Genomic DNA, 26,417 nt, shown 5'->3' with positions numbered 1-26,417 from the left:
AACAACACAATGCAAGCAACTGCCTTCGCTATGCTCGTCCAGGAGGAGTGGATTCTGCCAACTCATAATTGGATGCAGTCAGGTTGATTAAAAGTTTTCTTCAACTTTTAATCAACCTGAATGCATGATTTTATTGAAGTCACTCTGTAAAGCTCCTTAAGATGACGTATTGTGAACTGGCGCTATATAATTATCCATCCACCCAGTCTCCATCACACTTATCCTTGCTGGGGTCGCGAGGGGTGCTGATGCCTATTTCCAGCTGTCAATGGGCGAGAGAGATACAGTAGAGGCAGGGTACATACTGGACAGGTTGCCAGTCCATTGCAGAGCAACACAGAGACAAACAACCATTCACACACCCACACTTACACCTAAGGAGAATTTAAAGAAGCCAAACAGTCATGTTCCCACAGACTGTGGGAGGAAGATCGAGTACCTGTGGGGAGAACCCGCGCATGCACAGGGAGAACATGCAAACTCCATGCAGAAAGACCCAGGGCTGGAAACCGAACACGGAACCTTCAATGCAGCCGTGCTACCCACTGCCCCACTGTACAGTCAGTAAACTTCAATAAGTTAAAAATTAAGTAAGAGCAATTCTGTTCAGCCTTGCTTGAATCTATTAAGAAACCTGTCTGCTGTAAACGCCAGTGCTTTGCTCTTTAATGAAAGAAAAATGGTCAAACTTTTAATTTGTGTTTCTCTATTTGAATATTCTGGACAGCATAAAATATTATTAACAGGTTAAGAGTACATTGTTAGACAAGTTTTCACTGAAAAACAACCTTCACCACACAAAATGAAACGCTCAGTTTGTCTATAATTCACATGAAAAAATGATGACTAAACAAAACTGCTGAAAATATCTGTGAGAGGTTCCATCATGATCATAAACGGTATTGTTTCATTGATGCCATACTATATTACAATGTATAAACAGGAGTCCATGTAAACAACTTGAGTGTTGCCAAAGATCTGAAGAGAACAACTGATTCAATCAGGGGACAAACTAGATTAGGGTGACTGGGATTTGTAAGGGAGGAAAGGAAGCAGAGGGGGAGGAGGAAAGTTTAAGAAACTTAAAAATTACACTTAATTAAGAAAGGAGATGGTCTTTGTTTAGCTGAGAGCCCCAGTAGGAGAGCAGGGGATTACTGGATTACATGGAGCGTCGCTGGTCATGTGAGGCAGCATGGTCTACACTGACCCCGCTTACCAACTCTGAGTAAGGCAGCTAAGCCTGGCTGTGAACGTGAACACACACATGCTGCTGCCCAAGCATCCTTCAATCTCCTGGAAAGACCTCAAATGACTTCTCTATCTGTGCTTGGCTTCCTCTCATACCTCTTTTATATCTTTCCTTCTTAGTTTTTCACGCTCTCTTCCTCTCCTGACACCTTTTAATTCTCTTGACTATTTCTGTCCCCTTATCTCCTTTTCTTCCTCCTCGTCTTTTCCTGTCTGCCTCCTCCGGGTGTCAAGGAGACTTTTTCTGTTGCATGATTTGTTCGAACAGCTCATCCATGCCCTCACAAGTCCAGCAGTGTTCTTTGCTTTTTCTAGCCAGGAGAGTAAACAATGAAACAGAAGACAGTAGAATAAGCAATTTCAGAGCCAGGAGCAGAAACTTGGTTGTCCTGACTGGAGGACACAGGAATGCTGGCCTGGGTAAGTTGAACTTTTCCTTGACTTGTCAGCATTGCATCCAACTTTTTATCATTATTTCATCTTAATGTTTGAGCTTCAATCTACAAGCAAAGCAACAGAAACTAATTAAAGTCTTGTTTACTGGTTTCTTTAGAATAAATATCATAGCTTGCACATTTAAACCTATGTGATCTAGATACTGCTGGCTGTCCTAGATTGAATAGCAAAATTAATATTCATTTTTAATGATTAGCATTATACACATTATCACTTTTTATTTTCGCCTAATATTTTACAGCATAAGCTGAGTAAAGGTTTTCACATTCCATATACGGAGGGACCTTTTAACCCATGCACATCCACTATATTAGATTAAATCCAGGTTAGCATTAGCTCTAATACTACATTTACCAAACTGCTGAATGCAGACTTTAGAACGCAAATCTTTGGATCAAAGATGGAGGTTTACTAGCAGGACTGTGGGTGAAGGATCACGTCTTTGTGCATTGTCCAAGACAATGCACAAAGCCAAGCAATCGTTACAGGCCGAGATAACAAAAGGTTCACCAGGTAACGAGGGAACGGTGAAAGCAATCAAAGAATCACAGGCAGGAAAACAGCAGACTGGAATGAGGAGCAGAGTTAAAGAAATGCCTCATCTAAAAAATAATAACAAAGGAAATATATGGTTATAATTCAAAATAAGTATCAGAGCAAACCACAAGTTTTAGTTTTTAGTGAAAAAAAATGATATAGATAGATAGATAGATAGATAGATAGATAGATAGATAGATAGATAGATAGATAGATAGTAAACATTAAGAATTATAAAACGAAAAGTTTGTCTAAAAACGTACCTCAGTAAAACAACAAAAAATATTAAGTTACACACAATTCAGGATATAAAAATACCACAAGCAATTATCATAAATATTTTTTATTCACATTAAAATTCTCTCGATTCAAATTCATCTGTTCAGGGTTCATCTTTGGGATGGTAGATTGTGGTATTGTTCACCTTAATTGGAAGGAGAAACAAAACTGTCAGGATGAGAACTGCAGCTCATAATAATGATAAACTAATGGATTATTGGATGTTAACCCAAATACCTGACTCTCAGTTTGCAACATTTATTACCATGGTTGTCAATGCATCAGTTAATATGACCGGTATATATCAAAGCAGCCCCTTTGTTATCCGGGGATGTTTTCCATTAAAAGCAGTATTGTTTCGGTAGTGGTCTGTGTAATACAGTGACAGATATATATGACCAGAAAGATTTGGAAATGATTGTGTGGACTATAAAACAATTTTCATTGACTCTTTCGTCACATGACAAGACACAGAATACTCTAAAACTACTTAAGATCCATCCTACTCATCACAACATAGTGAGTTAACTGTTGTATTGATGCTAAAACCTCACATTTTTCAAATTAATACTGTTAGATGTATTTCAGTTTCGCCTTTTATTATTCTAAACTGAGTGCATCTTTTTTTCAAAATGTTTATACTTTCATACATCTTGCTTTTTTGTCTTATATTTACTTTTTTGCACAAATCCATGTAACTGCTGTAACAAAATTATTCGCCCCTTACATAAAAGAACAATCTTTGTTATTATGCCAAATCCAAAAGCGTAACAAAGTCTTAGTAAATGTTTTATGTGATGTCGGCAACTCTTACGGTTTCCCACTTCCACGTGACGTTTTAGCCAAACGCAGGGGGGGCAGTTCAGGCATTTTTACAGTAACACTTTAAAAACAATGACTCTGCTCCATCTGATGAGCATCATCATTTCTACAAGGAGAATTGAAAATGTAGTCAGTTGTTTTGCTTTAACTATAGTTTTAATGAAGGATCAGGTTAAATGAAGGCAAGTTGACCTTGATGTCTCGAAGTTAGGGTTAGCAAGTGACATAAAGAGTAAGACGGGTCATGCCCTCCACAGGTCATTTGTGTCTAAACTCTAGCTGGCCATCTGGAGTATTAAGGATTTTTTCCACTCCTTTGCAAGAGAGCTGGATAAATGAGCACAGGTGTGCAAGACATAAGTGCCTTTTAATAATCATATACTGTGTTCATCAATAAACTGATTGCGTTTGCCTAAAAACCAAGACCCAGGTGTGAGGAAGGCAGAACAAATTAATGTGGCTGGCTATGGTCTGGATGTGCTCACGTATTTCTATCTTTCCACCAATATAGGTGCAAATCATTTCTTTCTATATAAGTTAATATCAGCTTCACTTTAGACTTAGACCACTTTATTAATCCTACCGGGGGCAATTCGTTTGAGCAGAAAACAAGACAAACAAACAAAAAAAACCATGCAATTACATAAAATATAAGATGATTAAAAATAGAAAAAAATGTGGCAGGGAGCTTAAGAACCAAAAAAAAAAAAAAAAAATTAAAAATGGAGAATAATCAAAAAAAGATGATATAGTCATCTCTGAAAAAAAAAAAAAAAAAAAAAAAAGCACAGTTATGGTTTATTTTGCACTGAGGCATTATATAGTGGCATCCTGAAGGCAACAAAGAAAATTTATTTTTGAGAACATGTTCTGATGAACAGATCATCACTTTACCTTTTTTGCAATTTCATAGGGGAAAGTAAAAATCACAGATATGCATTTGACAGCACATTGTTTTTGAGTATGTAAATGCTAAGTTAAAATGCCACAATTTAATTGTAATTGTAGAAATGTTTTAAAATAAAAAAAAATTACATAATCTAATAGTTTTACTACTGTGTGTTGTGTGTACTGTATATACAGTATACTATATATAAAACTATATCTGGAGCGTGTACCCGGTAACAAAAGTAATCTCCCCCTGGGATTATTAAAATATTTCTGATTCTGAAGACAATGTTTTTGTGCTTATTAGAGAGAAAATTAGATCTTTTTGCTATTCTGCTCATTACAAAGCATCAGAAATAAAACAAGCTCATATGAGCTGGTTAACTAAGCTGGGATCTATCTGCTCTGGTAAAACAGTATGCAACTGGGTGCTTAACAGAAATACAGCTTGCATTTCATCGCTCTTGCTTGCATATGGCTTGCAAACGAGATGAGTGGTGCTTTCTATTGTTTCCACACCTGGACTGTCTTTGTGTTTATGGGACCATAAATATTCCAAAACAGCCACATTTGTCTTTTGTGTAACCACATTGCAGAGCAATGGGTGGGAGGAATGAGATTCTGGCTTTATGCAATTTTTCATACAGTTGTAGAATTTTTAAGTTGGCTCAGACCCTAGAATTATATCAAATGGACCCGGATCTGTAAAAAAAGCATGTTTGGAAAAATGGCTGTTTTGGAGCCTAAGGTTTTTAGTGGTAAAAATGAAACAGACACAGAACTGATGCCATGTTAAATTTAAAAGATTCTGTTAGCAGAGAAATTGTGGAATCATAAATTTATCATTGGAATTTAGTCACTTTGGTTTCTTTGCTGAAAAGGCAGTGAGAGAAACAGTAATGCGATGACAACAGGTTGCAGTACGGCACATCCGCTAGGATATGGGAGTTGGTTAGGTTTTCTTTATTTTAAGCTGTGTTCAACATAGGTATAGATTTGAAAACTTTGTTAGGTTGTAGATTAATTTGTATATTTGGTATTTTATTGTTTTAATCTTTTCAAATAACCTATTTATTTGTTGAAAGCCCTTGCTAATGGTTATGTATGGCTTATATTGGGGATAAAATTGTTTTGCTTTTCAGCAGGGTCCAGCACTTTGACACATATTTTTATTCTATTGAATCAATAATTTATATTAAACTCACCTGAAAGGGCCGTTCTCTACTTAATCTATCCTCTCATCAAATACTAACTTGATAAAAAAGTATTTAAAACTGGGTCCTAATTGGTAAAATATTAAAAATTACAAAACATTTTTGTACTTAATCAAAAGTGTTTTGCTGCAGTCCACGTGACTGTGCACTGTTTACCTCTTTGCTCCTAAGAAACTAGAAACTTACAGAAACTAGAACAGGCACAGAAATTATTTTTATTTGGGAGGATTTTTATCTTGGCAAGAACACTTCAATGTAACACATGAACTAAAATCTTTATCTACCTGCAAAATATTCACTCTAACCCTACTTTGGGTCACAGAAATCAGTGGCGGCAGCCTCGTGATGCAGAGATGTCTTTGAGCACAGGGTAGCTGGTCAAAGCTTAGGGGAATATGGATGAAGCTAAATATAAAGCAATGCTGAAGGAAATGTGTTAGAGGATGTAAAAGCCTTGAGTCCTGAGTGGAGGTTCTGCTTCACAACAATCCTAAACATACAGGCAGAACTTAAAGTCCAGAACTGGAGTCCAGATTATCAGTTATCCAAATCTCAAAATTGGTTGGACACTATATATATATATATATATATATATATATATATATATATATATATATATATATATATATATATATATATATATATATATATATATATATATATATATATATATATATATATATATATATATATAAATACATATATGCATATACCTACATATATGTAAAAGGGAATTAATTAAAATACATTTTCCCCCACCACAGGTGTCAAACTCCTTTTCATACCGGCCACTTCAACACCATCAAGTCTATAAATTGCCCTTTTGTAGAGGTAAATGACACTTTTGATTCCATTTAATTATCAATGAACTCGCATTTATTCTGCAATATTATCCACCTTGTAGACTTTAAAAAAATATGCCTCTAACTTAATTTTTTGGCTCTCGAGGACTGAATAAACTGTTGTGATGGTCCAGATTCAGCCTGCATGTATAATACATGAGCCCCTTAGAGAATCTAAATGAGCTATTTCACATACAAAAACCCCCATAATTCTCTCAGCTATAATTTCAGCGGAATGTTTTACAAATAATTGATTCAGGCACGCTGAAAATAAAGACAAATCACACTTTCCAGATTCACAACTATCGACGTTTCTCTTTTTAATGATACAAAATGCAAAAGAAAGTAAAGTAAGGTTTTGCAAACCACTATGTCGCTAAAGCCCTTCGGTATATAAATCATGTCAAAATTCTCATTAACCTCATGGACTAATAGAATAGAATAGAATAGAAAATCCCTTTATTGTCGCACAATGGGGAAATTCTGGTGTTTACAGCAGCAAAATGATGGATCTTACAAAAATGTATAAGAATAGGATAATAGTGAGGAGTTCAAAGATAAACATTAAAATACTATGTTGTAAAGCGTTTTAACAGTATAAAAACTGTGCAACAGTATACAAGCTGTTTTCTTTTTCTCCTTGTGGGCAAACAAACATGGACTGTCCTGGTTTTTCCCAGCGCCAATTGTACAAACTCTTCTTATGGAATTAACCTTAAAAACCTCGAGCATTGAGTGCTAGATTTGGTCTGCACTGCTGTCTGATCCAACCTAACCTAACCCTTCCCACCTGTCGCAACAAACCGTCCATCTTGTCGCTTTTATTCAACTCCCTTCATACAGTCCAACGCTCCTAAATGTGCAACAGAAATTTTGACCAAAAACATGAAAGCATTGTCATAGCAGGAGAAAGCTTCTATTTTATTGTCACTTCTGGTATGATTTAGTCAGAATCATCTGACCACCTATAATAAAGTACAATAACAAAAGAAGTTTCATATATTCATCTGGCAAAGCTGAAAATATAGGTAAACTGTTATAACTTCGAAAGCTGCAAAATATTCTTTTTGACAGAAATAATTTCAAAACACATTTATGTGTGTCATGACAACACCGATAAGAGTAATTCTGTTACAAAATAATATGTTTTTATTTCTGACACTTAGTTTAACACTAGTGAAGTATAACATTTCAGTATTAGACCACAGTATTCAGTTAATAAGTATTCACAGTATTCATTAATAAGACTAACATCTAAGGTGGCTAAATTATAAAGTCTGAAAACAAAACATAAGAAAGTTACTGTAAGCAGCTCAAAATGCTGTATATGAGCTGATATCCAACATTTAAAAAGAAGGAGATCACTGAAAATAGGTTCTGAGCTAAAAGCAAAACATAAAATAAGAATAACCCAAAACTCTGCACTCACAGTCCATAAAAAAAGATTGATTCTGTTTTCCTGCACACTTTTACAGGTTCCTACTAATCAGACCTGGGTCATGCTATCCTGAGGAGAAAAATCTGAGTACACTAAAAACATGAGCAAAAACTCAGAGAAAATCTTATAACGGTGTTTCAAGCATTTTATTCCTACCTTTGGAAGGCTGCTAACACAGCTCTTTGGTATTGTATTGTTTAGTTTGAAAATAATTACCAAAAATGAGAAAGTTTGCATAGCAGCAAAGTTTTTTTCATATCTCCCTTATAGCAAAACGTTTTAAATAAGCATACATCACCAGAAGTGATTTAATATTTAAATACAATTGATATCATATATATTTGATCAAATTTCAACTCTTTCACTAATCCTTCTGTTAGTTAGTTGCATTCGGTGAGTTAAATCAGAATAAGGCTAATTCAAGAGAATTGTTAAAAAAAAAAACATCAGGGTTTACCATTACATTGCACATCAATGGAAAGGATTAGAAAGAAAATAATAGTTTCTGGAGATGCACCTGGCAGGAGAACTTAGTTTAAAGATAGGAGAACCGTGGCTAAATGACCTGGATGTTTGTAGAATGGAGAGGAAGGTATAAATGGCATCCACCAGATTCACCAAGAGGCAGGGATCCAAGACCTGCATCAAAATGTGTTGACAACAGCCACTGAGGTTTCAACTCTCACATTATAATGTTTATTGAACACTGAGGGATAATACCTAAACTCTAAACACTGACCTAAAAGCACAATAAAAAAAAAAAAAAAAAACTGTTTGCAATGTACTCAAATCTTTATGAATAAACCAAGGAGCTTTGTTTTTTTATTTTATTTTATCTTTTATTTTTTTTGTTCTGCAAACAGGTGAATAAAAGCAAAAATCTACATCTACTTGGGTCTATAAATTAGCAGTATTTGATGTTTGGAGGAGGAAAATGAGCTAAATAGAAGACAATGGCTACAGCAAAGCATGGTAGTGGCTCAGTAATGCTGAAAGGCTGCTGACAAGTGAGCGGTTAGGAAGCAGGGACTTGAAAGAGGACAATGATCCCAAAAACTTCTTCAAGGTTTAATTTTCAGAGCAAGTCCTGGAAGGCACTAAGGGGGCATCAAATTCTACTGACTTAAATTTCAGATTTGATTTGAAAAAGGCGGCCTAGGGCCACAAACCCAAGAATAAAAATGAACTGAAGGCTTTGCTCCTAGGAATGGTGGTCAACCAAATACCAAGAATGATTGTCAGGAAGAGGAAAAATTATTTAAAAACTGCAGGAGTTATTCAAAGGGTTTTCAATTGGAGAAACTCCCCTATAATAATACTTTGATTTTCTTATTGCTAAGGTGACATAGCTTTATTATTTAAAGAGGAATTTATTGTATTTTAGTTGTATTGATGTTCCAAACTACGGTTCAATTTAAAACCAAAGGGGGAAATAAAGACATAAGTGGAAAACGCAAAATATTTACATATATAAACATATTTTATATATGACAGTGTATACGGTAAATCCTTCAGCCAAACAGATGGCTAATATTTTACATAAATGTCATATTATCAGCATTAACTTAAAATAAACATGTTTTTCCTTTGTAAATATTTCAAAGCATATTATCATACAGAAATACAGAGTAAACTTGTACGGTGTGGCTGTTCCTGTGGGATCGAACAGCTCTATGACTCCCACCTAATCCATTTAACTGTTTGGTAAACATTGACTTGTTGCAACCTGGCTGAACTGGTCCTTTTGTTGGCTTTGAGATGAAGTGACGCATTTATCGGTCCTAATCTTAGCTGCTTCCACATCCCCATTGGCTCCTTACGCTCCTTTTCTCAATGTTTATCGAGCAAACCGTGACAGGAAATAAATGTAAGCGCCGCTGCCAGAAAAAGGCACAAGGTAACACATTCAAGGCTAAAAAAATATGAAAAGCAAACATCAAAGAAGCTCTCTAATTTAGAATGAAAAGGTTAGATTTTTATCATATAGCGGAAGAAAGCCAAATACACTACAATGGGTTGAAAAAAGAAAAAAAAAAACACTTCCAGTGAGCAATAATAATGTTTAGCAGCATGAGGATGATAGCATTCAGCTGCCATTTGCAAGTGAAAGGATTATTTAAAAAAAGAAATCAAATTCTCAGCAGGTCAGACCTCGATTTATTCCTTATCTAATTGGCACAGATTAGAGGCTTTCATGGTGGAGAGGCAAACACATTTACTGTGAGGTGTAAGTGAGCAGGAAACAATTTCAGAAGAAAACCAGATGGTGTTTCTCTGCTAATAATTACTCCAGCCTGTTAGAGCTAAGAAATTTCATCCTGAACTGCTTTACTGATAAAGAGTAATAAAACAAATATCTTCCAAACAGCCTAAAAAAGATTTCTTTTTGGATCAGTAACTCGTCTTAAAATTAAAACATGTAAAAAACCGGCATGGATTTATAAAAAAAAAAAAAAAACTAAATACAATTGAGGCTCGTTTTTAAACTTTTAGCAGAAGAGACAGCAGGCGTTGGGGCAAACTGAAAAGTAAACACAGAGAAGAGGCTTATCCGGAACAGATTAGCCACTTCTCACGTTTACCACTCACTACAAGCAGGGAGATAGGGATTACATCCACCATGATGGGATTACAGCTATTGGTATGAAAAAAAAGGTTACACTTACAGTCCGGATTAATGCCCATGGTAAAGGGGATGCTGCTGATGAGAACAAACATTGGTTTCTAAAAGCCATAAAGATTTTTTATTGTTATGTAAAACTATCAGTATTTAAATGAAATAACATCTTACTGATGAACATAGGGGTAGCATTATGATGACCTAAGGCTTCTTTGCCTCTTCAGCTTCAGAACTGATCAAGAGCTGATTTTCTACCCTTAGCTTAGCACACTTGGCATATGCAGCAAGACGATGATGCAAAGCCCATCAGGAAGCAATTCCCCCAATGGCTCAAAGACACCAAAATAAAAGGTTTGGAGTGACTGGGTGGGTTAAAAAACCAAACAAAGAAAACCCTATTTGACTTAAATTTAAGTTTTACAAGGAAGAATAGGTCAAAATTCCTCCACCAGGATGAAAAGACTGCAGTATTTATCTCAAAACATGAGCGGATTTACAAATAGTCAGAGTAGTTTGGACATCTGTGTTCCCTTAATAAAAAATAATGCCACCAATGAAAAAAAGATTTTTGTTTATTTGTGGCTCATTTTGATCTGAAGTTGAAATCTATTTGAAGATCTGAAACAAATGTGAGAGAAAAAAAAACACACAGGATATTGGTGGTTGCTTGTTTTCTATAGCCCTGGATGTGTATTTTTCCATTTATTGTGTTCGCCATTTTCTTTATATTTGATTCATTCTTGTCGAATCTAAGCTACAGTATGCAGCTTTTTACACTTTATGTTAGATCTGTTAGGATAATTATCATTGAAGATGTGTGAGTTTATTACACCTTGGTATTGGCTGCCTGTTGCATGTCAGAACTGACGTTTTAGTCTAATCAAGACAGTTCCTCTGTTGGGATATGCAGTTTTAATATTCATTCTGTACATGGCAAAGATTTGGAAATGAGTGAGAGCGGTGTCCTATTTTAATAAGGCTGGAGCCATGGATGTCTAATAACCTGCTAACGTGTATGATGTAAAATAAGATGATGTGGCAGACTGTAGATGTTTAAAATGCCTTTTTAACTGTTAATCGGGGCCACTTCCTGAGAGGTGAGCCTGGAGAGGAGCAGCTGTCTTCAATTCTAATTTTCTATCATGATCCCCTTAACTTGATACATATAAGTTATGAAGTGTTATTTATAGAGTTTGTCCACAGTGATCTCTTTTCAGGGAAAAGAACCGGAGAGATAGAGCGTCAAGGTGCATACACAGAGCCTATCTTTAACAGATCATTAAAATCATTTAGGCAACAAAACAATGAAACGCTTAATGATTTTAAATGTATTTGTTGCCAACACTTAAGGTATCTTTTTTTAATTCCCTGCATGTAATATGCATGCAATACCTTTTTTTCTGTCCCAATATAAAACTTAATTTCCAACCATAAATTAAAACTTAATTTCCAACCGTCTTACATTTATTTTATTTTGTGAGAAAAATCAACAATACACTAAATAAAACCAATATTTTTAACTTGATCAGTTCTGAAGTATTTAAGAAAGAATATTCCCCAAAGTTCCCATTTCTTTCCTCACCAAATTTGGCTCAGAGTGAAAGAAAGAAAGCCTCAGCAGGACACTATGCACAGCATGACTTCCCACTACAGTAGAATTAGTTCCTTAAAATGTTGGCTGTCTGGAGGCTTATTTGACACCTGTCAACATTCATTACCGCAGATGATTTCATTGACATTGTCAGTGGCATTTATGTACCTGTAAAAAATGTGTGTGTGTGTGTGTGTGTGGGGGGGGGGGGGGGGGGGGGGGGGTTTGGGGGGGTCAGGATTAATCAAGATGTAATTAAATTCAATGTCAGTTATTACATCTTAAATTGAAGATGTGATTTACCAAAATTCACAAAAAGTGTGTGGTAACAGATCAGGCATTGATTTAGAATATGATTTAGATATCTCACACAAAGAGAGGACAGAGCAAACGGAATTCGAGTGTTGGCTCATGCATCTTGACTGACACACACCTCACTCCCAAGTTTCACAATTACATGCTGTTTTCTAAATCACCTATTAAACAATAATAATGATGCAGGATAATTAAAAAGGTCTGCAGCAGGGTAGGGCTAGAAGAGGATGTTGGTGTCTCCTACTTGCGTTATTTTGTCAACAAGCAGGATTTTGTGCAGTGTTTTTGAGGAACTTGTGACATTTAGATCTGTATCCATTACGCCTCGGCCAGTCACCTTCACACACCGAGACATTTCCTTTTTTAATAGCTTGTTAGAAAGCATGTTGCTGTCTGTGCTCTCCACAAGAGCCGCTCCCACTAACAAGCAAATGTTTAGCTTTTGTCACCAAAATCTGACAATTTTCTGGTGAAACAAAAACGAGCTAGAAGACATTAAATATTGACTTTTTATGTTGCCAATTAAAAATACACTGGAAGTGTGTGGTTACACATAAAGACATTTTTCAACCAAGTGAAATATGACGAAATTCAACTGATAGGTTAATAGTAAAAAACTGAGATGCAAGAATTCCATAATCCAACTTAAAACTGAAAATAACTAAGGTTAAAAATAATGAAATCACAGATTCTGAGCAAAGAACGGTTTAAGGCTAAAGAGAAAAAGTTTTCGGTAGAACTGTGGAGCAGCAGTTCTACTTTCAATCTGTAAAATTTCTCCAAAATAAAATAAAATTCTAATAATCAGATTTCTATTATCAAAAGCTTCCCTAAAGTATTGGTTATTCTACGGTAGTGATCTCTTTGCCACCCACATTAACTCTCATGGTGATCAGTCTGATTTTCTGCCTATTAAATTAATCTAAACCAGGGCAATGCTTATTATTTCAGCAGTTGGTTAATCTAGCATCTTTATTTCATTCAATCTAAAGATATATACTCTTTACTTATCTTAAACAGATGTTTTTGGATAAAATAAAGTAAAGAAGTAAAAGAATAGAGAAACAAACTTGAGACCATCTCATTTCAGTGCTGACAAGTGTCACTTGGGGAGTTTTGGATGGAGCAAATTTACAGAAAATGAATGCAAAATACCTATATATTTTTTGGGGGGGCTTAACTGCTGCTTTGAGGGGGTCGTCCTGGTAGCAAATAGTTTGTTTTAGACTCTGCAAAGTCCAGTTAACAATAATTCGAGAACTAAATTAGTTTACGATTACTTAGTAATGGATTAATTATGAGTAATTGTTTCAAGCGTAATCAAAACTGAAAACAAATATTTGGTCTATAAAGTCATTGTACTTTGATAAAGAAATAAGTCACAGTATTTTAGATCTTATGTTTTACTATTATAATATGGAGTTAATCCTGCAGTCCTTTTTCTGCTGGATATATAACAATATAAAACAAGATTGAAACAAATGAGTATGCTTGTTTTGGGCCTTAAAGAAAACCATACCTGGTACATACAGAAATTATTTTAATTATTTGGACTAAAACTATATGAAACAGAATTTAATTAAAACCAAAACAAAGCAGAATATTCAATAATCAATTACAGGATAATCAAATATTATCCTGTAAAATTTCAAAGTGTAATTTGTGCAGGTAGCCCCGCCCCCAAAAACACCTTTTATATGCACTTAACTCTAACCTGATTTAAAACTACCACACAAATCCAAACTGTATATAAAACAAGGGATTAATAATCAGTAAACAACAAAATGAACGATACGGATATTAAAAACTGTGATTTCTCAAGAAAAATATAGATTAAACAGACTAAACATGCATTTGTATAGAATTAACTTACTTTTAAATGCATTCCGCTGACATTCAAGTGGCTTTTTAAAATATTTTCAGTCTAATTTTAAAATGGAAATTATTCAATTTAAATCCCTTGCAAGTGATACAAACAATAATAAAAGAAATAAATCTTACTCTGGTAGTCAACATTTCTAATTTAATCATACAATTAATTCTTAAATTTTAAAGAGATTAGATTTAAGTTGCTGAGGAACCTAACACCTTAATGATACTGGGATGGATTGTTTTAAGGTTTAAGTTAAATCCTGCAGTTTTGGTGCAATGAAATATTTAGAGATCTTGTAATAATAGTGGAAACCAGATGTCCCTCCATCTGCTATTGAAAGTCACTTTCTTTAATATTGTTTTTTTTCAGCAACATGATTGGCTGTGAGGGCCTGAACACCTGAGCTACATCAATGGCGTGGACCGAACCACAGCTCAATCCAGATCCAAAGCCACTCCCACGACAGACACAGCACAGTCCTCTGCTTTATTCATCTTTACTCGTCTTGATCTCTATTGGTTACTTTGCTGGCCTGTGCAATGCTGGTCCAGCAGATCCTGCCCGTCTTCCTCTCTTGTCTGGACAGCCTTTTATTATCTTCTGGGGGATCTCAGACTCTTCCTGCGTTGGCCGCCTAAACCCTACATCTTTTGGTATGGAACAGGAAGGTCGGGTAGCCGTCTTTTATGAGGATTCTCTGGGTAACTACCCATATTTTCTAGACAAAAACACACCAGTCAATGGAGGGATTCCACAGTACACACGTCTAGATGCCCATGTCCAGAAGACAAAGCTAGACTTAGAGGCAGCTTTGCCTGCTCCCAGGTATCTTGGTCTGGGGGTCCTGCGTTGGGCAGAGTGGGTCCCCCAGTGGTCCAGAAACCCAGAGAAACAGGCACTGTACCAGGAGGCATCCAGGAAACTGCTGAGGAGCTTCTTTCCTAAATGGACTCCAGAGGAAGTGGAGAAGTGGTCACAGGTGAGGAAAGACCAGGACTGCATAATCTGGTTGAATTGTCTCTGTAAAGTGCCTTGAGATGATATGTGCTGAGAATTGTCAGTATATAGGTAAACTGCATCGAATTGAAAATGGCTTTTTAAGGTAGAGCTAATGAATCAAACGTAAGTAAAGACAGAGTAGAAAACAACAGGAAAATTATAAGCAAAGAGAATTTATGAAATATCATAATAATTAAAAAGGGATTATTTTTTTTACAATGCTTTATTACTCTCTTCATGTTCAGAAATTTGGATAGCTTATTATACCATTAAACAATCTGGGAACACCCAGATGCTCATGTCATGTTTTTGTAAGCTTCTGATAGGTTTAATGACAACATTATTTTTGACATACCTGTGGATGTTTTAAAATGACACCTAGAAACTCTGCCTCTTTGTGTAACATAATGCAGAAACCAAAAACAACCAGCCAAGATATGAAGAATAGATTTGGTTTATTCATGGGCGTGATTTCTATATACCTGAATGTGCCACTTTCATCTGTTTCAACATTATACACAAGTATAAACACCATAGGACTGTCCAACTGTCAGGAACATGCTTTCATCTAAAATGTGTATACTAACACAATAACAAACAAAAAAAAATACAATTGTGAAGATACTGGCTGAAGCTGGTAAGTGCTATTATCCACTAGAAAACGAATACTATAATGACATGGGCCGAAATATCAGAAGATCTCTTTCCTAACTGTTGCCTTTGTGTCCTTTTCCATGGTGAGGATCAAACTGCTAGTAGACGTGTTCGTTTTCTATCTGTAGAAAAGGAATACTGTACCGACATGGGCTGAAAGGATACTCTGTCAGGAAGAAGAAATCATTCCAAAAGAAACACATAAAAGCTAGATTACAGTTTGATAATACACACATAGAATCCAAAAAAAATGTCAGTATTATGTTGTTTGGTTATTTTGCAGCTGGAGGGACAAATGAATTTCACAAAAAAGATTATAAAAAGAACATTATGAAAAAAGTCTGAAGGGACATTTTAAGCTATCATAAAGACACTTGAAGCTTGGGAGCAAATGGGTCTTGTGAATGGACAATGACTCGACACATACAGGCAAATTGGTTAAAATTGGCTTATGGATAACCAAGGCAGGGTTTTGGAGTGGCCATTATAAAGACCTAATCTTTGCCACATTGAAAATGTATGAAAATGTATGGGGAGTGCTTAAAAGGTGTGTGCCTGCCAGGCGGCTAATAAAATTGGTTCAGTTACACCAGTTCTATAATAAGGGATGGGCCGAAGTTCCTGCCAAACTTTCAGAAAAGCTTGTGAATGAATAAGGTAAACGGTTGATCCAAGTCATACAGTTTAAAGCCAAGAGTATCAAATACTAACAAAAATGTATATATGTATTTTTATATGGTATCTATAAAATTCTGGATTCAACTGAAAATGTAATTTATGATGTTGAAGATGTAGCAATTTGATAGTGGATTACAGCTGAGCCACATTTCTAGTCATAGAGTATGAAGTGACTGGACAAGCGTGACAGATGTCCTCCTGTTTCTATAGGTGGATTTTGAGGCAGCGGCCCAGTCAGTCATGGTGGAGACGCTGCGGGAGGTTAAAAGATTGAGGCCAAAGGCATTGTGGGGCTTCTCTCCTTATCCCAGCTGCTATAACAGCGACCCTGCCCAAACCCAGTTAGCCAATTACACTGGCCAGTGCCCTGCTGCAGAGATGGCCCTTAATGATGAGCTTCTGTGGCTATGGAGAAGAAGCTCTGCACTCTTTCCCCTCCTGACCCTGGAAAAGCGGCAGGTATCATCTTACATCATTTATGCTCTATAGAAAGACAGATTCTGTTGTTATTGTTCGTATTCACAACTAGAAGGACACAAGCAAGAAATACTATGAACGAAAAAAAAAACCAACAAGAAAACACATTTAGAAAAAAAAAATCAGCTTAAAAAAATGTATCTTGTACGTGTTTGAATTAATAAAAACTTTAGATTCCATTCACACATGATAATGCAATCATGAAAAACTGAATATGGATAATCTTTGCAAGATCTATGAATAAGGTTTCATTTATCCAAATAGTCAGATTATCTCTTCCCTAACTGCTGCCTTTGTGTCCTTTCCCAAAGTGAGGCTCAAACTGAGGGTGGAGGTGCAGAAACCTACTAATCGGTTAGATCTGATACAAATGGCTTGAGTATGCCAGTAGGATAGCCATCAATTAACAGAAGAAAATCATAAGGAAGGTACCACGAACATGGAAGTTTTTTAAGGGCTTTAAACTAAATCTGTTTCCATTTGTGTCAAAAAACATTAGCGTCACAGGTGGGTAGAGTACTTACAAATGTACTTTAACAATAGTAACATTACTACAAGAATTTTACTGTTTCTTTAAAGTAAAAGTAAAAAGTAGCAATCCAAGAAATTACTTTAGTTTGGTTAAAGGCTAGTAAAGCGCTGAGTAAATGTTTATAAGATTTAAACTACACACACATACATACAAACAGCTACCTACTCGTTCTGCTATATGTAGTGAGGACCATGTGTCAACTCGCATTGATTTCCATTCATTTTCTATGCCCTAACCCTAAAATTAACCCTAAACCTAACCATTACCAATGCATACCTCACCCTAACCCTAATCAATTCAAACCTTAGCCCTAAACCTAACCATTAGCAAAATAACATGTGAGGACCGGAAATATGTATTCCCTTTGCAACAAATGGTCCTAAATTTGATGGTAAAATTGGAAAAATTGTCCTCACTCTGAGGGCTAGACAGGTAAACACACCCACATACAAAATACATTAAGAAATAAAAAATTAGGCAAAAGAAACACTTAAGTAAGAATAGCATTAATTACTCAATTAAAATGTGTATTAAAGGAAAACTACTCCTAAATTAAAATTCAGTTACTGATCTGCATACTGTGGGGTGGTCTTACCAGATGTAAACAGGACCTAACTGGAATATAATATTATATAATGTAATCTAATCTAATATCAATATAATATAAAACAAGAGGAACACTATGAATATTTATTGGTCCATATCTCATTGTGTAAATCTATATTTTTCTGCAGGGTGGGACGGAAGCAGCCAGGTCCTTTTTGTCAAGTCAAATAAAAGAAGCACTACGAATCGCGTCTCTGGCTGCAGCAGAGTTTGATCTACCGGTTTTTCCTTTGGTGAAGAGTGTGTATGCTTCAACTAAAACCTTCTTATCACAGGTATGGAAAAACATTAAACACCTTTTAGTATCTTTTTAGTAGTTAGCCCAGTGTGATACAATGTAAAATGATTTAAATTCATCTGGGGAAAAAATTGCTTTTTGAAGGCTGACCTGATCAACACCATAGGAGAAAGTGCTGCAATGGGAACAGCAGGCGTAGTCATCTGGAATAGAAGTGAGATGAAAACAGAGGTACTTGAGAAATAACCCTCCTCCTCCAAATTATATTCAATCGTATCACAAGCAGCAGCATGAATAGGGCATGACTGTGAAAAAGAAAGAAAAAAAAACTGTACATGTTTTCAAATATTTGATTTACAAATAAAAACATGAAGTATTGGGTGCAATTATTTCCAATTTCCATAAATACCACCTTTAAACTATAATTTAAGAAAAAACTCTTCAGTTGCAGGTTGTCAACAGACTGAAATTGTGTACTGGTGGGTCATTTTCTTCAAGGTGAAAGTCTTTCCTGGTCTTGCAGTCTCTAAAAGGCTCTTTTCAGGATGTCCCTATATGTAGCTTCAGCCACCTTTTCAGTAACTTAACAGCCTTTTTTTAACCAGCCAAAAAGAAAGCAGTCCCCGACCATGATGCTGTCACCACATCCGTCAAAGTGCAGAGTCAGTTTAGCATAACGAAGGTCTAAAAGTTCTGAAAGATCTGGTTCTTGAAATGGAAATATAAGAGCTGTACAAAACCAAATGTCTTTTTGTATACACTGTATACTGTCTATACAAAATGACAATAAAAGATGTCTAAGTTCTGACCCAGATTTGCTGCATGCATGATTTGTGACAAACCAGAAATTACCATTTCTTTACATCTATTTTCTTAAAGTGCAGTAATACCTGATTATCCCAGTTTACTAACCAGGGCCTGGAAACTTTATAAACTTAACATTCTAAGCTTTTTTAGCTGATATACCTTTGACCCTGTTGTCTGTTCTTGTCTCATTCTGCCCATATTTCCTCAGAGAGAGTGCCAAGACCTGGCCGTGTTTGTCCGTAAAGTCCTGGGCCCTTACTCCCTCAACGTTACAACTGCAACTCAGTCCTGTTCAGCCTCCCTTTGCCAGGGGAAGGGTCGGTGTGTTCGGCAAAATGCAGAAAGCTCCGCTTATCTCCATCTACCAGCTCAACCCAGTGTTGCAGAGAAGACAACAGAAAAGGTGTGACAGAGGACTGCTGAAAGCAAAATTTAGACATTCTCCTCTTATCGATAACAGAATAAGCACAAACATAGTTCCTTTCTCCAAGTAAACAGCTATTCTTTTTTACCTTGCTATGAGATAAAAAATGTCTTCTTCCTTAGGGTCTCTTTGTGGGGTAATTACAAATCAGAAAAACAAAAGGCAAAACTAAGCATGCCTAAATGTCAATGACTTTTTTATCTCTTCTCTAGACAGAATTGATACTGACAAATGTGATAATGACATTAATCTTCGAAAACAAAAGGATTACTTTTATCGTTTTCTCTCAGGCAGAGGGAGCAGAAGCCACCGAACAGCCAGATGCAGGGACTAAAGCAGCTGAATCGGATCCAGCTGAGATCTGGAAAAAAGACTTTCAATGCCAGTGGTACAAGACTGCAGATAAGGAAACCTCTGAACGGCAACCCCCCAAGGATGGAGTGTCTGTTGGAGGAAAAGCTGAAGGAAGTACTGGAAACGCAGCAGAGTCCAGAGCAGCTTCCACAACAAAAAGTGCCTCTGAGACTATGTTAGGAGGAAGTGATTTTGGTGGTACTGGAAGGCAAGCCGCTTCACTGGAAGTACAGACAGACAGTGTTACTGCCCCAAACCTACATGCATTACTTCTGCTGCTAGGGGCTGGATTTCTATGCCTGTGACCTTAAAATAATCACCTAACCTAGTGTTGATTCAGAAAGGTCTATGGTATAAATGCAAATATAAACCCAAACAAGTGTCCTTTAAAAAGACTCTCCTATGACAGCTGTAGGTTTGCTGCTTTGTCACTAAATTACACTTTATTGTAATCAAGGAATTCAAATATATATTTGGGGCAGACATTATTGAATTACAGATCTTATCATTGTCAGAAGGTAAGGAAAAGGAAACCCTGTTGAGTTGGCTATCTAATGTAAAGGTCTACAAACTACTGCCAAAGGTTAGGAAAGTCGACCCACACCATTTCCTCCTCATTCTTTTCTGTTCCATCTTTGTCATCCAAGCTTTCTTATATGTAAGAGGTTAAGACTTTTTATCTCTTCATAGACAGGCACCAGTAAATGATATATGGTTTAAACCAGGGTTCTTCAACATTTTCCAGGCCAAGGACCCCCAAACTGATGGCGAGATGGAGCGGGGACCCCCTAATTATATATATTGTATAAAATTGTGTTTCTATCAAACTGGTCCTATAGTCACTCTACGGAGTCATGTAACGAAAGTGATTTCGCCCTGGGATTATTAAAGTATTTCTGATTCTGATTCCTCATTGATGGGACAGGTGTTGTGAATGAAACGGTGCCCTGCTCGAAAGAGCTCCTGTGTTTTGCTGAATGTGTGCATTGATGACTGAAAGACATATTCTGCCTACATTTATCTGTTCACTACAGTGTGTTGAATTCATGTTAATGTCTATTTAAAGACATTTCAATCAGTGGAAAAAATTGCAGGGGGGAATATAAAAAAAAATAAAATCTAATCAACCAAAACTTTCGCTACCTCCGGAGGAGCCTCTGTTGAAGACCTCCCGGTTTAAATCAAGGATTTGAGATTGTTGAACATACTATTAAGGTAGGTTGAAGGAAAATAGTATTTACATTTCTTCACCAGAACTCTGCAACAGTTTCCCTTTTAATAGTCCTAAATGTCCAGAGGTAGGAACAATTTAAAAATCTTCATACAGGAATCTGTGAATAATTGAGAATTTGCAGAGGCATATTCATGCAGGGATTACTCTAACATTTTAAAGTGAAGTTATCAGTATTAATTCCATTAGCTGTAGAAACCAGAGGTTGTATCATGACTTTAAGGAGCCCCCCAGGTATTGGAAGGCTAACAGCTATTCTTGCTCTATATTATTTTCCTTAACTTTTTTTTTCATTTCATTCATCCTATCTATACTTTTCAGACATACCTCATGGAGAAGCTTTTGCTACATCCCTGCTTTGTGACCATTGGTTATTTTGATTGTGTAAGGATGTGGATGTATGTGTGTACAATTTTCACCTTGAGCTGCCAGGCCGTTTGAGGGATGAGAAGGGAAGAACCCCTTCAGAGCAGTGCTGCAAATGTAGCTTTGGCCCCTAAAAGTTTGCAGCACCCCCAGGCAGTCAGATGAAAGACCTCTACAGGATAGCCTTACGCTCAACACACAGGTGCGTCCGCAGCAGCCTAGGAAGCATTAAAAAATTGGCAGGGCTCTGGACACCTCTAACCCATTACTGCATCCAAGCAGGGATGAGGCTTTGTTAGCTATTTATAAAAAAAAAACTCAAAAGAAAAATTTCAATATCCATGTGATACAGCGCTATATGTGCAGATAACCAACTATGCTTACACAAGAAACCAACGTTACTGGGAAACGTTAAGGTGACACTGAAAGTCCACCCAATCTGATTTTTTCCATTTTTTCTGTACTTCCAGTAAACCAGTGATTCGCCACCGATGGGACACATTGTTGATGCCATAACTAATGTTATTTTGCAGTGTAACATGAATGCTATTTAACTGAGAAAAAAGCAGTGAAACTCAAACACAGCCTGGAGTTATAGGATAGCGGTGTCAAAAGTAAACATGTTTTACTTAAATAGAAGTATAGATACTGCAATTTAAAAACACTTTGGTAAAAGTTGAAGTATCAACTTGAGCTCTTTACTCAAGTAAACGTGAAAAAGTATGTTCTCCAAAAACTACTGAAGGTATAAAAGTATAAAATAACCTATATGATTTTTAAAGCTCAATTTTTCAACTAGTTCAACAAAATTCTTTGAGATAGGGCCAAGAATGAGGGAGATCTTGTTGGTCTCCGTCTCCAACTAATGATACTCTCTTGTATCCGACCTTTCAGACATTTCAACATCTTTTTCTGAATCCTACATTGTAGCATGGCATAGACAATTAACATTTGCAGTTTGAAGAACACCTGCTTGCTTCTGATGATTTCATTTAGCTAACCAATGAGTGTTTGCGTTTTATGACTCATCCAATTACACTTGTTTTCACCACATGTGGATGGCACCAATGCATTGGATTGCATAAATAAAAATTGTTTTAAAAATGTAAGGAATAGAAAGTACAGATATTTGTGTGAAAATGTAATGAGTAGAAGTCAGAAGTAGGAAAAAGAATAAGTATAGATAGAGTAAAGTATAGATACCTAAAAAGTGTACTTAAGTACAGTAGCAAAGTATTTGTACTTCGTTACATGACACCTCTGGTTTTAGGATAGCTAGCTGTTAGATTTCCAACACCTGAGGACTGTTATTTTCGATAGAATCTATGAAACCTAACATATGAGCTGCAGGTGGGGCTGTTAGCTATTCAAACTTTCCTTTTAAAGCCCATCTCCTAAACAGGCTCTAGCAGTATCCATTTGTTCATCAGCTCAGATTCAACACCATTTTCTTTTATGAGCTCTAAGCATTTTATGATTGATTCATTCTTTTTTTTTTTTTTGTGCTCAAATTATCTTAATATTTTTATCTTTACAACACTAAGATGTGGTGGCCCTTTAAACGACAAATAAAAATAAATATGAAGTTTGGTGATAAATTTTTAATCTAAATCCACAATTTTTTCCTGGATTTAACCTTTAATGTTATCGGAAGAAAAGCACACAAGTGATGGATCATCAGCCCATCAAAAAAACACTTTTAATGCTCACTTTATTTTACAGAGTAAAATGGGTGAAATGGAGAGATACTTTTTCTGGAAGCCAACAATAAACACCATAAATGTCATACAAATCCCACAATGTAAATATTTGACTCCAAAGGGCTACTAAAATAAAAAATAAAAAATGTGTACAGACATTTAGGTTTTTCAATGAAAGGTGGTGAATTTCTGAGATCTTTGGCCTCCCCTGCCTGACTTTTGGTGAAACTACACCAGGACCTCATTGAGACATCAGCACAAGCAGATATACAATGTGAACATTTGGAGAAAAAACTAATTTACGTTAAGCAAAAAACCTAAATTGTGCTATATGCAATTTTCTACCCCCTATTTTTTAATTATAAAATTAATAGAAGAAAATAATATTATGTATACAGATCAAACGTCACTAATATGTGAGGAAATCTTTTAGTATGAATGGATTTACAGCTAAGCTTTAATTTTAAGGTTATATTTAAACAGATTATCTCATTTCAAAAGCTAAATTGCTTTCTTCCTTTAATTGTTTAAAAAAGCAAATAAAGCTGATCATCATTTTATAGTATTTATTTTGAGGCTGTTTGTTTAAAAAGGCCCTATTTTGCCTTTTCTACTCAAAATTGGCTCTTCGAAACATTTTTATATCCAATATAAGCTGAAAAAGAAGCTGCATGAAGAAGTGCTGCTAAGGTTTGATTGTTAATAACCACTTTTATCTGAATTCAATAATTTAATTTAAATGGCTTCACTATGAAGCCATCCAAACACAAACCTCAATCTCTTTGCTTAAAGTGAGCCCCAATCATCTCATTTTCTTCTCCCACTATTAAACTGAGTACCAACCTGGCTCACTGTTATATAGGATTTCTTTCACTTTTATACTTCAGCTATTTCAGAATAATGTTTCAGATCAATAATTTAAGCAGTGTAATGTTCTACGAAGGCGTCATGAAAAAAATAAAAATAAAAATCGGATGAATGTATCAAGCTTTACGAGAAAAACAAAGGCACAGGAAGGGACTACAGGTGATGCTTATTTATTAGCAATTTCCAGATTTATCCACTTTAAACAGGCAACTCTAACATTATTTAGGTAAAATGACACTATTATTAATTAAAACAATTTTATGCCATCATGGAATTCACCCAAATATTCAAAACTGTATATAACATGATCCAATTCCCTCAGTTAAAACAGAAATCTAAAAATGTACCTTCTGCAGGACATTTAACATTACACATTCTATAGTGGTTTTTAATTATGTTTGTTGCAGCATAACCTTCCCTCAGTCCTACTGATCATACATTAAACAGAGAAATGACTGAAAATATTTCCAAACAAATATGTTAAGCAAGAAAAATCTGAAACTGCTCTTCTTTATGCCATCGCAACAATAGGTTGGGGAGGGGGGGGTCCAGGATTTTCTCTTGCATCTCGTTAAATTTATTTAAACTGTAGAAACAGTACTTCAGCGTTTTTATTTTGTTTATTTTTAGCGTTTTTTCAGTTTGGCACACCCTGATGACAATGTTCCCTGACTGATATCTATTGCTGAGATATAAATGCATGTAGTGTATATCTCAGACACAAAGCTCTGGAGGGGCAGACCTCCAATTTGCAGTTGTTCATTAATAATTCTGGCACGTATGGAGCATTTAATATAAACTGAGAAACTTGAACACACTGAGAAAAAGGCAAGATAGAAATCCTCAGAAGCCATTTTCTGGGTTTATCAGGTAAGATTTATCAGCTTTGACATCTGTTTATTTTACAGAGACTTTACCAAATGTGTGTGTGTGTGTGTGTGGGGGGGGTGGGGGGGGGGGAATTTTATTAAACATTTGTTTACATGTTGAATAAAGTGAGAATTTTAGGGATGTTGTCAATGAGAAGGGGCTATACATCAGGGCAGAACAATGCAATTTATCTGAGAAGTGTGTTCATCTCGCAGACTAAAGAAGCAGGTTCTCATCATCTAAAGTGAAATCCACTAGTCCTACAGATAGATTTTGAACTTTGCCCATCACTGCTGACTTGCTTTTATTAAAAAACACCCTTCTCAGGCACACTGAAAGCAACATAAGACCAAAACCAGTGGCTATGGATGAACATGCTGCAAACTGTCCAAGCACATGCACAAAAAAATAGGCCATGGCTTTTTCCATAATGCAATCAGGACCTTATGTTGTTTTTGCTTATTTATCATAAAGGCTACATAGATTGGTGCACTAAAGGTAGAGAATTCCCTTCAGAGACCAGATTTACACAAGGTAATCTGATTTTCATTGCACATTTGTTCACAGCTGATGTATGCATGTCTGGGATTCCGTTTGCAGCTTCTCTCCTCATGAAGAAATCAAAAAGCCATGGAATAAATGGGTGAAATATTAAAGAATACCTATATAGCTGCAGGAGTTTGTTTTCCAGGTTTTATTTACAAATATATTAAATGGTAAATTTATGATTTTAATAGAGCAACTATTTGACAATAGTAAAATATACCACTACAATCAAACACACCGATCTCAGATTTTAAGATGGAATAATGCCAACATTCTCCATTGAAGGGGATCTAATTTAACCTTGTTTCAGCTCCATACCTGCATGGTTTATATAAAACTCAGTTTGATGGAAAAAAGAAAAACAATAAAAACAACAGAAAAAAATAGAAAAAAGACGCATCGACTCTCAAACTGTTTAGATTTGTTATTGAAAGTTGAAATTTATTTTTTATATTCAACTTTACATTTTGATAAGTTAATGAGTGACATTTTCACACACACACACACACACATAATAAACTAACAAACTTTAGAATAAAAATTAAGGTAAACAGATTATGTTTTCAAAACGTTGAACTCATTTCATAAACAATGGATTTATTGGTTTGTCCTAGCAGATATGAGGGCATTACTGGAAACATGACCATGGTATGAAATCTGCTTTATTCACTTTTAAATTTGAATGCAAGCCAGCCTGCCAACTACAGATCTATTCAAAATTAGGCTGATCAAACCAATCGGACTGATTTATATTTCCACATTCAACATTTAGAGTTTATAAGGGGTCCCAATAATTTTAAACGACAGTATAAACTTCAAACTTAAAGATGCTGGTCTTTTACTGACACTTGAACAGAGGCCAGCTCTTTTTCGTACTATTAGACAGTAGTATTGGTAATAATGGTGCACAATGAGAAATGACCTATGGTGACTTCTGTTTGG

The 26,417-nt window shown here is 35.8% G+C and overlaps 1 protein-coding gene across 2 annotated transcripts; it reads left to right on the top strand.

Annotated features, from left to right (window-relative positions):
* Positions 1–1,228: 1,228 nt before the first annotated feature.
* si:dkey-72l14.3 (Glyco_hydro_56 domain-containing protein) lies at positions 1,229–20,750 on the top strand. Of its 2 annotated transcripts, XM_038293840.1 has the most exons (7): positions 1,229–1,671; positions 14,496–15,105; positions 16,668–16,916; positions 18,201–18,347; positions 18,455–18,541; positions 19,326–19,520; positions 19,832–20,750. In XM_038293840.1, the coding sequence occupies exons 2-7, from the start codon at positions 14,539–14,541 to the stop codon at positions 20,198–20,200; spliced, it is 1,614 nt and encodes a 537-aa protein (XP_038149768.1). In that variant the 5' UTR covers positions 1,229–1,671; positions 14,496–14,538; the 3' UTR covers positions 20,201–20,750. The 2 variants fall into 2 exon arrangements, with proteins under 2 accessions (XP_038149768.1, XP_038149769.1); XM_038293841.1 differs by lacking the exon at positions 18,455–18,541.
* The last annotated feature ends 5,667 nt before the right edge of the window (positions 20,751–26,417 follow it).

Source organism: Cyprinodon tularosa, unplaced genomic scaffold, assembly GCF_016077235.1.
Source record: "Cyprinodon tularosa strain WSP-4 unplaced genomic scaffold, ASM1607723v1 ctg330, whole genome shotgun sequence".
NCBI lineage: Eukaryota > Metazoa > Chordata > Actinopteri > Cyprinodontiformes > Cyprinodontidae > Cyprinodon > Cyprinodon tularosa.
This window is presented reverse-complemented; position numbering and strand designations above follow the sequence as displayed.

What these genes read in the sequence shown, in the direction of transcription:
- si:dkey-72l14.3 (XM_038293840.1), top strand. Translation starts at nt 14,539, where the DNA reads ATGGCGTGGACCGAACCACAGCTCAATCCAGATCCAAAGCCACTCCCA. An exon ending in AAGTGGAGAAGTGGTCACAG is followed by an intron (nt 15,106 to 16,667) that starts GTGAGGAAAGAC and finishes CTGTTTCTATAG; the next exon opens with GTGGATTTTGAGGCAGCGGC. An exon ending in GAAGTGAGATGAAAACAGAG is followed by an intron (nt 18,542 to 19,325) that starts GTACTTGAGAAA and finishes ATATTTCCTCAG; the next exon opens with AGAGAGTGCCAAGACCTGGC.